This window comes from Pieris brassicae, chromosome 7, assembly GCF_905147105.1.
Source record: "Pieris brassicae chromosome 7, ilPieBrab1.1, whole genome shotgun sequence".
Taxonomy (NCBI): domain Eukaryota; kingdom Metazoa; phylum Arthropoda; class Insecta; order Lepidoptera; family Pieridae; genus Pieris; species Pieris brassicae.
The window spans coordinates 16610417-16623539 of record NC_059671.1 but is presented as its reverse complement, the minus strand read 5'-3'; the positions used below and the strand labels follow the sequence as shown (position 1 = coordinate 16623539).

The 13123-nt window shown below is 33.0% G+C and overlaps 1 protein-coding gene across 2 annotated transcripts in view; it reads left to right on the top strand.

Annotated features, from left to right (window-relative positions):
• The window catches only part of LOC123711557 (E3 ubiquitin-protein ligase MIB1), a 125165-nt gene extending 112062 nt beyond the window's left edge, over positions 1 to 13103 (top strand). For both annotated transcript variants that reach the window (XM_045664142.1, XM_045664143.1), the window contains 6 exons: positions 3313 to 3571; positions 4583 to 4769; positions 6978 to 7252; positions 8676 to 8877; positions 10792 to 10958; positions 12178 to 13103. In XM_045664142.1, the coding sequence (XP_045520098.1) occupies positions 3313 to 3571; positions 4583 to 4769; positions 6978 to 7252; positions 8676 to 8877; positions 10792 to 10958; positions 12178 to 12318 (1231 nt within the window). In that variant the 3' untranslated portion in view covers positions 12319 to 13103. The remainder of the gene's footprint in view (positions 1 to 3312; positions 3572 to 4582; positions 4770 to 6977; positions 7253 to 8675; positions 8878 to 10791; positions 10959 to 12177) is intronic.
• The last annotated feature ends 20 nt before the right edge of the window (positions 13104 to 13123 follow it).

Sequence of the window (13123 nt, the reverse complement as noted above, 5' to 3'; positions counted from 1 at the left end):
CCAAAGATCGCCTGTTGAATATTAATGTGACATTGTTATTGGCCACAGTTGCCCGCTGCTGCCCCAATCGCACATTTCCATAACTTACTATTCGAGATCTGCCGGGAATCAGCTCGCTTTTGTACGAATATGATCGCTGAAATAACCGCGCACGTGAATGCTCCTTTTAATGTGTTAGATCGTTTATTGTGAATATATCATGGCGTAAACACAACATAAAACTAAATTGTAGCATACGAAACGTGATGTGATTAATTATTTATTGTCAGTATGTAGACAGTAGTAAGAGGGCAATCCTAGCAACAATATATTATTACATCAATTATGCGAATAATAAATAAATGCCTATACACCGCATGGTAGCTACGTTCAATTACGTTTCAATGGAAATGTATAAAACGCCTAGTACTCATAAAGTCTACCGAGAATTCAAGCGAGTGTGGTTCATTTCAACGCTATTTTTTATGATCCGGTTTAGACCCAAGAAAGCGTAAATAGTTTAAGACAAATAATGGACCACATGTTTTATTATGGGGTGATCTCATAGACCACGAAGTAGCGAGATTCATGTTTTTTTATTGTTATAAAATTAATTATTCCACCCTATAGAATAAAGTTCATAGATTAAATTTGAAATTTTTCTTTTCAGAAATACCTAATTGAAGATATTATAGTATTATTGTATTATCTTAATAGGTAACGGTACTTATTTTATTTATATTATATAAAAAAAAATGTCTTTAATTCTTAATATGGGATATCTTACCTATATTATTTTGTTAATTTATATCGTTATTTTTAGAAAGTTACTAACTATATTAATATGAGATTTGATATTTTTATACTGTTTTCAAATTACTTTTCCACTTCCATACATTTTAGTGTAAAAGATGTGTTGATACCAGCTAAATCAATTTTATTGTACTCTTGTGCTCTTTCGTCTCTTTCTGACAAATTATTTTTACGCTGTAACGAAAAAGGAGATTGCAGATTTTAACTTAAAAACAGTACAATTAGACTGATTTAGATTGTAAGATTGTATATCTATATAATCAGAAATTCCTTGCATAGCATCTGAATATAGTCAAAGATCATTACAAAAGTCCAATTATTTTACTTTTGTTTCTGTAGATCATAGTATCAATGTGTTACTGACTTAAAATATAGCAACTGTGCTCTCGGGAGCTAGTTTGAACATAAACCGAAGCAATTGCTAAAAATTGAACAAAGTAAATTCCCATTGCAATCCTTGTCTATAACGAGTACTTTATGTTAAGCCGCACTACAAATTAGCGCTCTCGCTTGTAAAATGGTGTGGTTTTAAACAAGCTGCAACTCAGTTAGGAACTTTACAAGTTTCAGTTCATCCGCAGTACGCCCTGAGTACTGCTAATAGCTACTGTAATCTAGGTTCTAACTGCTAATAAAATTTAGTTCAACTAGTTCGCACCTTTCATTAAATAAACTTTTGTTTAAACCTGATAGAATTGGGGAGCTTACGCCATTGTAGCGGTGTTAGTATGAGTTACTTTTGAATATTGTGTGAGGGCATCGCTATTGTAATTATAAAACTGTCCCAAGACGTTGCGTTTGTTTATTGCAATCATATATTATCATCGTATTGCAATTGTTTTATTCACTATGTAATCTAGTCTTACCGTAAACGAGATTTAGAACTCGAAAATTAATTGTCATAACGCTTACTGTGCAGATTATAAAATAAATCAAATAAAAAGCTTTACAAAACTATTTTGTCGTAATAATTACACTTAGATACATGTCGCGCCATGTTACTTTTAAAATGTCTATAAATGAGTTCGTAAACACGTGTTAACCAAAAAGAAGAACATAATTTTTTATTCGTGTAATATTTCGCATAAAATTATATAATTCGAACAAACTTGTAGAATAACTGGAATCAATTACTCTTCAGCCAGATAAAAAACCTTTAAGTACATATTTTAACAGTAATAGTTATTTAAAATACTTTTTCTCATTGCAACATTATCGACGGACAAGTATCTTGTGTTAGGACGCCAAACTTAAATTAGCTGGTTATAAATTAATTAAAAATTACACTCAAGGTAAAATATAGTAGTTTAGTAGTTCATTATAAACTTTCATAAGTATTCGGTGTCTCAATGACGTGATAGCCAATGATTAAGCGTGCCTTGACCGTCTAATTAAAAAACGCATTACAATGGCGTCATCCTACGTTGTGTTAAACAGCGTATGAAATAATTAATTATTTAAAAGTACAAGTACGAAAACTTCACGTGCTGTATAATATAAATGTTTTTCTAATAATAATAAGCGCTGACGACTTTCCTTTGTTAACTCAAGTGATATTTTAATGGGCACTGTCATCACAAATCTGTATGTATTCGTATGTAAAATTGTATACTTTGAATACGTCATCTTCATGTCTCACGTAAGTGCTCGCGTTAAGGCGCGACTCGAGCGCAACGCACGGATTCAAACTGTTGGTGTACGCAGGACTGCGGGCGAGCCGCGGCCACGACGTTTGACCTTATTTAATTAGTTCGTTCGTTTTTACTCTTTGATACGTAACAGCATATTAAAATGTGTACCGTTTTATTGTTGCCATCTACCATATTAACATTAATTTACAACTCCATAAATGTTTAAAAACTCTTACCAAAACGCCTATTTTCACTTTTTGCAGCTCGTTACATTGAATCGTATTGTTCGTTTCGCGTGTCTGTTGATTTTGACTTTTACGTGTTAGATCTACAGCCGGCAGGCGTGATCCTGTGCTCTATTTCTGTTGTGAGTTCAACCACCTCGGCACGAGCTCACGGAATTTTTGCCATGGAAACCAATCTTTACTTACGTCAAAAGATTATCTCTGAAATGAAATGAACACAAATTATTATATTAGATTATACTTGTTTATTCGGAGACTCGCTCGTTTTGATTATTTATGGGATTAATTTCACGTTTTAAGAAGTCATATAAAGTTTGATTATTCCGAAGGTTCAAGTTTTAATGAAAAAAAAAATTTTTTTTTTTGGAGTACGACACGCCTATTCACGTTTTTCTGTTCAATTACAAATATATATTCGATTCGATTAGTTGTTTCTTGAAAATGAAATAAGAGCAAAAATACAGATATATGACCGCTGTATATTTTCTACTTTACGGGCCTTCACACTATTCTTAATCAAAACATAGATTAAAACGCACGCATAAATAACAACTATTAAATCATTCCGATTGTTCTTATTCTTATTCTTCTTAGCATACTTTCAAATCTCCAATGTTCTATCTATCATTGCAATTCTCTTGCAGCGCTATGAAGATAATGCTGTCCAAGCTGCCTCGTCCCTGGATAGTTGACGCTGCCAAAGACGATGGCTACACTGCACTTCACTTAGCTGCGTTGAATAATTACGCAGAAATCGCCGAACTACTTGTCCAAGGAGGAGCCCAGCCAGACCTACAGAATGCGAACATGCAAACAGCACTTCATTTAGCCGTCGAAAGACAGCATACACAAATTATACGTCTCCTTATTGCAAATGGAGCGAACCTCAATATTTGTGATAAGGTAAGAGAAAATTCCATATGTCAAGCATGCTTCTGTAGATATTCGTGAAAATGGATATAAATTCCCAAGATTCCCCTAAATACTCTGTACAATATATAGGTATGAATCAATTTGTAGTCATTAGTGGTGAGCCCCAGAAGCCCTTCTGAATATTGACGATTTTTGATTGTATATTAGTTATCCTTACTAGGGTCGCATATGTTAACCTTTAAATGCTAACATCGCGGGGGTCTCAAATATATGCTAAACAAGTCATATAAAGGTGACTTTTAGCTTCAGAATTTGAATAGTACTTCTATTTATGAAGTAAACTATGTTTTGTGCGTTTGTATATTTATTGCTCTTCAAATAGATTTAAACTGATGAATTATGATTTCCTGTATAACATAACTTTGATGATATTATAACAAATGTAGCCTAATTACTTTTAGTAAAACTATATTTTATACTTATACTTAACTATATGTTATATTTATGTCATTGATAAGGTGCTACATAGAGAATACTCCAGGGAGACCTGAATTTATTCATTTTATTACCAAAAAGTCAAAAGTCAAAAATCATTTATTCATATTGTTAACACAAATGTACACTGTACAATGTAAACGTCAAAAAAAAGAGAAATATACATTACATGCATCTAATTTTACATTTACTGCCAAAATCAAATGCGTAGAACGGAAGACAAGAACTGGCAATAAACTCTCCGCCACTCTTTCTAATCGCCATGTTTTGTATTTTGTTTTCTATTACACAACGTTTGTAAGGAGCTGCAACCATTACACCATGTTCCACATGACATCAGCAGGAGGCATGGTGAAATAGCACTTACATTCTCTTGGGAACAACACGCAAATACATAGTCAAAACGATGAATATAATTCAAAATGTATTTTATTATAATGCCTATTGAGACATCAAACAATTTTAAAAATAAATTTACCAGAATTATATTTTAAATTTAATTAATTGTATTTAAATGGTTAGTAACCATAAAATTAAACTTTCCAGGACGGCGACACTCCCTTACACGAGGCTCTGCGTCATCACACTTTGCAGCAACTACGACGTCTGCAAGAAGATACAGTGTTCCCCACACTAGGTGGTATTGCGAACGCGCTTGATAAGAAATCATCAGCATCCATCGCCTGTTTCTTGGCTGCCAATGGAGCTGATTTGAGTATAAAAAATAAAAAAGGTAAGATTTTCAATGTTTTAGAAGAATGTTGTTGTTTAACGGATCGAACATAAATGTACACTCATGAACTTTAGTAAAAACGTTAATTCTTTGATTCATGAAACGTCAATTTGACATTTACAGCCAGTTCTCAAATCGCGGGAATATAACAGACGAGAATAACTCGCAAATAACTATGCGTCAATATTTTTAATCGCCAAGATATATAAAGTGAACTGAAGAATTGTTTTTACATATTTACTTTTTTAGTTATATTACAATATTAATAATAATATTTTGTTTTGCTGATTATGAAGCGAAGTCTAGTATATAGTATATTTTTTGTCTAGGGAGTTAGAGGTATTGAATCTTTATAAAGAACTCATGATTTAAACACAGTAGTTCTAGAAGCTGTCTTATTATTTTTTATATACATTTATCTATCATGCATCAAAAAATGGCTTAGAATAAAAAACATCCAACAACTTTCTTTTACTGCTTTTGCTTTAAATATCTACGAATCGTAACAATAACAATTACTCGTATTTTAAGTAATTATTAAAAATGAATAATTAAAGAAATTTTTCTACCCATAAAGCAACATTGAAACCTATTTAATTTAGTCATATAAAAGCGGCCATACTTATGCGGCATATGGTGCCTACGTCAAACGCCTTGAAAATTATTATGAAAATGAAATGCAGTCGGGAAAAACAACTTTAATAAAACATAAACACCGTATATATTTTAATACAGAATCTCATTAGATGTTATTCTATTTTGAACCTTACTTACATAATCTACAGTTCAGATTAGAATAGACGGTTTTTTACGATATACATGTATGGAGAAGGTTTGTAACCCCCAATAGGTCATGGGCCAGACATTTCTTTGGCTACTTCGTTTATCATTTTGAAATAAATAACATAAGTCAGCCTGCTGGATATGTTAGATATGCTTTTTTTTTCATATATTCTGTTACTTATTGTGAAAAGATTACGAAGTTCAAATTTTGTTTACGTATCTAATTTTTATTTAATCTTTTGAAAGACATAATTAAATATCATATAAAAATCAATATATGCTATATCTAACGAGCACTGTTGGCTTAGTGGCTTCAGTGTGTGGCTCTCATCCCTGAGGTCAATGGGTAGAATTCCGGCTTTGCTCCCATGGACTTTCTATACCGATGTGCGAATTTAACACGCTCGTACGGTGAAGACGCAGAGGGCTGATCATCCTTTTCTTTAAAGCTGATTGCTTTAAACGACATAGATACAGAAACCTCAGTCCTAGATCAAATAGGCCCAGTGAATTTTCAAATCTAATAACTTTTTCTATTGTAGTTTAAAAATATAATATAATTTGCGTATTCGTGGGCGGAGATCTGGCTTGTTTACAGCCGCATTCAGTAAACGCTATTTAGATTGCTCAACTTGCATCGGCGCCAAAATACTTAGACATGTATGGCACTCAACTCATATTCCAATCGAGAACAATTTTATAGCGATGTTATTATCTTGCCGATAACCGCCTACGTAGTCATTAGATCTTATTATTAATTCCTTTAAGCAGTGTTAGACTAAGCGTACAACTGTCGTCACTACATTGCCGTGCCTGTGTGTGGCTGTACGACAATGTATGTTTCATTCTATATGCACAATCTTGCTCTTACAGTGAAGGAAAAATCCTGAGGAAACTCTTTCCGAACGTGTTTTAAAGTAAAATTAAAAATAATGCCCGGCCTATGGATCATCACACAATTACCAAAACTAAAATTCTGTTTAGTTTCAGAAATAATTACAATATCAAACGAAAAAGTTTTAATTACTATAAACCTCTTTCTATAACACACAATATTAAGTTATAATATCTCCAGAGTTAATATATTTTTACGTTTGAATCTGATAACCATTTCACAGATCAGTGAGTTCTGTCACTTATTACAGTCCCTAATGATTAATGCATATCATGCCCTTTATATTCCTTAATCGCTGAACCGTATACTTAGGAATAAAATATATGTGTTATTTTGTATAAATCTAAGTATCTTTGTGGCGTAGAGGTTTAATGTACGTGGCGTAAACCGGAACTCTTGAATAGTGAACTAATTGTTTTGAAATGGTAGGCATAGAAGGCTTGCTATAAAAATTATCAATGAAATAGACGCAATGCGATACTTTAAACGAACTGTTTTAAGTAACTTAATCTTTTAAAATGCGCTTCCAGGTCAAACGCCATTAGACCTTTGCCCAGACCCGCATCTACGAAAAACGCTGACTTCGTACCGAAAGGGAGGCCCAACCGACGATACACCCGAGATCGAGACTCGCTCCTTCAGTCCTCCCGTACCCAGCACATCTACAGAGGCCCCAGCGCCAGCTCCGGAAGCCCCTGTCAAAAGTGAAACGGAGGAAGAATGTCTAGTATGTTCGGATACAAAGCGGGACACGCTTTTCAGACCTTGCGGCCATATATGCTGTTGCAATGTTTGCGCTGCGCGGGTGAGTTTTGAAATTTATATCTGAAAAATCTTTTATAGTTTTCTTTGTATCCTTTAAATATTTATTTCTTACTCATTTTGAAACGATTACGTGACAAAGTTGAAAATGTGTTTATAAATCTAAAAAAATGTCCTGGCTTTACGAAAATATTATTCCCCTCGTATGTAGTTTTTATTTAATATTTTTAATGACACCATAAAAATTAATATATGCTACATTTAACGGGCCTTAGTGTCGGCCTTGTGGCTTCACTGTACGACTATCATCTCTGAGATCGTAGATTATTTTCTGTCTACGTGCACATAACAGTCACTCATACGATGAACGAAAATATCGTACTCAAACCAGCAATTTCATAGACCTAAAAAACACGACGTGTATTAGGCACAGAAGACTGATCATCTTTGCAAGCAAGCAATCACGAAATAGATACGGAAATTTCAAGCCCAGAAGTAAAACGCTAAATCGCCCATAGTTTATTTAATCTAACAACTTCTTACATTGGAGTTAAAAAATATATATTGCAATTTTTACGTAAATCCACGATACTTTCGGTAAGATAATGCCAGTGACTTTACTATCGTTTGATTGATTTTGCACAAGAAAGGGGTGGCAAAGAGCCAAGCGACCCATTTAAGGCACGCAAACTCGCCTGCGAATATAATTTTCGACAAAGTGTGCTCAAAAAACGACATAAACGTAAATTATCATACAAAAGTTACAAAAGAATAACTTATAAGTGACATTGATTTACTCACGGTATACATAAATAGAAATAGCGTAATGGCTATGAATATATCGGATTCATGACTTTGTTAGATTACTGGTTGAAAAAAATACGATTAATATTCTCCAATGATATATTCATAACAAGTTATTCTCGAGTTATAGTAGTGTACTTTTTCTGAAGCCTAAGGAATGTTTTAGGTTTTAGGACTAATTATCCTGGTTCCTACAAAAAAATATCATAGATTTATATATCATCCACATCAACCTTGATTTATATATACAGTGTAAACGTTATATAACGACATTGAAGGGAAAGTAGTTAAAAAAACGTCATTAATCCATGGCTATAACTTATTAATCATGGTCACCAACAGTCTACACTTGCAAGCAATCCCAAATTGTTAACAAAAGAATGAATTTCTTAAAAAGTTCATATGCATGATGCCGACAGTCGAGTTTATTGCGGCCTAGGATAATAAGGCAAAAGAACGTACACAACTGCGCAGTTTTTACTAATTTTAGCAACTTAAAAAGTATTTTATTACTTTAGTCGTTATTGAGAGTGGGTGTAATGCTATGTAGTGTCTATCTTTGTATGGAAGACAATCTGAACCAACTAAATTGATTTCAACGCTTTAGGGAATTCGTTGTTAAATCGGACGTTACATGGTTTACACTGTATAATAATTTTCAGGTGAAGAAATGCATTGAATGTCGGGCTCCCGTTACGTCTCGCGCTCGTGTTGGCGAATGTATGGTGTGTTCTGAAGCACCAGCTACTGTGGTGTTCCGGCCTTGCGGTGACGTGTGCGCTTGTGCATCGTGCGCACCACTGATGCGCAAATGCGTCAAATGCCGTACACCGCTACAGCCTCACAATGCGCACAAAAATGAATGTATGTATTAAACAATTGTATGTATGTAATTATCAATCTGAAACTGTTAAGGAAAAACACCTTTTATATGGTAATTAGGGTTTACAATAATTTACCAAAAGAGTTAAAAGATCTTCCGACTAGAGTCTTAAAAAGTCAACTTGGTGTATTACTTATGGAAAAAATGTATTTATTATTTACTCAATAAATGATCATTTGCGTTAAACACTATAGTTGATATAAACTTAATAACTATATAAAATAATTTGATATGATATGTACGATACAAATAATATAAGAATTGACCAATTTTAATATGACTTATAATGTAAAATGTAAAACTCCTTTAAAGACAAATTTGCCGCCATTGTATGCGGCAGAATATGCGAATTTACTATTGTACCACCTTTTTGTAGCATACTCTTGCAATAAATTATTATTATTAAAGAACTTAATCAACTGTTTAATTATTGACTTATTTAAGACTTTTTAAACTGTCAAGGAGAATTTTTAAACTGTCAAGATTTAGATGGTCGTGCAAAAGCCGGGAAATTCTAAAATATTATAACAAAATATGGAAACCACTTTTCATTTCACACGTCGACGATTGGCTCCGATTCAAATCGGTATATAGGATTTAAGAGTTGGGAACTTGATAGTGTGAGGGTAATTGTAGAAGTAGATTGCATCGGTCGAGTGTTCGGCATGGTCTGCGTGGCACAAGAGTGCAGAGGCGCTGTTTGCTCTTTGGCGTAGCCCGCAACGGTCTTACGGTTCAGCGAGCCGTGCGGCCTCTCGGGTCACGTCTCCGGCCAAATTGAAATATCACCACCCTGACTTCTGCTTCCATACCACCTTTATCTTGCATTTTCGATCGCCGTACAGGTTATAGTAGAAACAGCGTTTTGTAAGCTGGCTTCAACTTCCTATATAGTTGGTTTAAACTTATGCCAACTTACGATTGTACCACCTTACACATTTTTGTACCATATTATTGCAATCAATTATTATTAATATTAAGTCTAACAATTGCATAATATGTATATAGATTTAACGATTTTACACATTTTTTTTTAATTTGCGTCCATCTCTTTCGATCGCTACAAGCACAGTGATTACTCTAGCTATAGATCACCACAGGTACATCACAGTGGTTAGTTACTTTAATAAGGTAATGCCAGATTAAAAATAAGGAAGACTTATATATTTAACGATATCCAACATAAACAGTAAATTAAAAAATGTGTACGTGTACTAGTGTGAAACACACGTAAAAAGTGAAACTTCTTTATGACCTTATTTTTCAAAAAAATTGATCTATGATCTAAAATATGCAACTTTACAGAAATTGGTTAAATAAAGTTCAACAAAAGGCTTTTATTATCATAGACATAACAATTATTTCATAGAAATTACAATTATTTCATTTTACGTTATTCCTTCTAAGATTAATACAGAATTTCATTAATTGTAATCAAATTATTACTATCAATCGAATTCGATAAATTCGTATCTCTTCGAATCAACCGTGGTACGGAAGAGAAAAAGATGACGCGTAACGGAAAAATGTGACGGTAATTTTTTTCCAACGCCGATAAAGATTTTTCACTTTTTAAACTACTTTTATATACATTTGTCGCGTTATTAAACAAGACTGCTGTGGTTACAATAATACCAACCACAGCGGTTTTCTAATGTAACATATTGTCAATAAATTCTATTAATTTGTAAAATAAAGAAAAGAAAAATCAATTAATAAACTTATATCATTAATATAAAAAATTGCTTTTTTTAGTTATCTCTACTTACTACTTCCTACTTTATATTTAGCTTTCTATTGAAGGTACATATTATGTAAACTTATTTTAAAATGAAACTACAGAAATTGCCGATACTACTTAAGTATATGCTGATTCTTTATCATATTTTTTTCAGTAACAAAAGAGTGTACCAGCAATCTCGTAATTGCGGTGCCAAATAAGGGTCAGCCAGCGTTGTCTCCAGCTGGACCTCACGTGATGAATAACACACGTCAAACCGGCGCACCGTCTACCGCAGAAGTACAGAAATTACAACAGCAGTTGGAGGATATTAAGGAACAGGTAAATACGCTATTTATTTATTTACAAAAAAAACAAACTTACCCTTAACCCTAGATAGTCAAAGTCAACGGCAAAAATCATTTATTCAGTTAACACAATGTACACTTATGAACCTCAAAGAAAGAAATGTATATGAAAATGCTTCTATTTTTACATTTACTGCCAGCTCTCAAATCAAGGGCGTAGAACGGAAGAGAAGAACTGGCAATAAACTCTCCGCCACTCTTCTTAGTCGCCAAGTTTTTTGTTTTACACGATGTTTGTATGGAGCTGCAACCATTACACCATATTCCACGTGACATCGTAATTGGCTTAGTTGGCCAGTCTTCGGCCCCCTTACCATATTTTGGACGCCCCCACAAGCAATGACATTTAAGCAAGCATTACGATCCTTGAATTGTGAACTTGGGTACATAAGAAAATAATAATAAACTCATTATACTGAAATATATGAAATAATAAGACATAGTCCATTTCTATGAAAATAATCCTTATAAAAAGGCTCTCACTTTGATTATCCTGGGTTGAATTTTAACACATTTCAGCATATATCGTGTTTACACATAAATAAAATAGAGATTTGGAATATAGATATTCCGTTCCGTTCCACAACTGAGCGTTTTTAGGGCAGTTTTGCCGCGCAACTCCCGTAATGTGGAGTTAACTGCCCAAGTATTTCCGAACCTAATCCACTTGTAGTTGACATTAAAAAGGCAAGGCACTCGCGAGCTTTCTGGCATTGTGAGCCTCCTGCCCGTTTGCCCCCTGTTCAATAAAAATACGCGTCTTCTAGCAATAATAATAATAAATGTATAAGATGATACAAACTTTGTGGGGTTAATCTTTACCGTAAGAGATATTATGTTGTGGTAAGGAGTGGTTGATATATTACATTTTACGGATTTATCCATAGGCAACTAAACTGTACGTACATATATACGTATTCATTTACGTACAACACAACACAAAAACGTTACGAAAAGAAAATATTAAAGACTTGCTGTCCCGATATATGTGGTTTGGCTTCTATATTATGTCATTAAAAAACTATTTCATCCTTTCTTGCGGATGACCAAGGGGACTAAAAATTCATTTATATATATATATATAAAATTACAAAGTATAATAGAATTATTCTAAAGAAAATTTCAAAGACTAAATTTTTTACACATAGTCATATGTGGTATGTATATTTTAATAATTGACATTACTCTTTCAGACCATGTGCCCAATATGTCTGGACCGCCTCAAAAACATGATATTCCTATGCGGTCATGGAATGTGCCAAATGTGCGGAGATTGCATCACCGTTTGTCCAATTTGCAGAAAACAGGTTGAAAAGCGTATATTACTCTATTAAGATCGCTCACATTAAAAGTAGACGTTATTTCTTAACATATAAAGCTCATAGTCGTTTGCACAATTATTCATGTACGTGCCCTCAAACCGTGTTAAGATATTCAATTCCAAATAAACACTTTAAATATTTAATAAAAATAAATTGCTATAAGTGCAATTACACTTTTACCCTTTCATATAAAATGAAATCAGTCTAATTGTGATGAAAAGATAACTTTAATTAAAAAGGTGTAGTTAGATTGATTTAGTTTTACGAATAAGGTTTGTTTATTTTTTTAAGTGTTAAATGTTTCCTATGTTATGTTGTATGTTGGTATGTTAATTTTAATAATAAATTTTAATAATAATAATTTTAATTCGCTTTTAATGCTTTTACATATGCAAATATTGCCGACATATTGCATTTACAGCATTTATTACCTTTTTTATTATTCAAAACAAATAACTGTACATGGCAACAAAATTAACAGAATATGTTCTGTTAAATAAATATTATTCATCGGCAATTATATTGTGTAACTCTACGGCAAATGACAGTTAAGCGTTCGTAAATGTGAATTATGATACGTTGCGGAACTTACCAAAATCGTTTTTAAATAATATAACAATGTAATTTGACATACTATAATCCTTATATTTAAGATGAAAATCAAAAAATAAAGTAAATTGGTTTTGACTATAGTTTATCTGTGATAGAATTGAAATGTGACATAACAAAATGCCCGAAAAATAATGTTATGAAATTTCTTACTTGATTCTATTAGTTAATTGTTAGTGTAGGTTCAAATATCTTTAGGTTATATGAC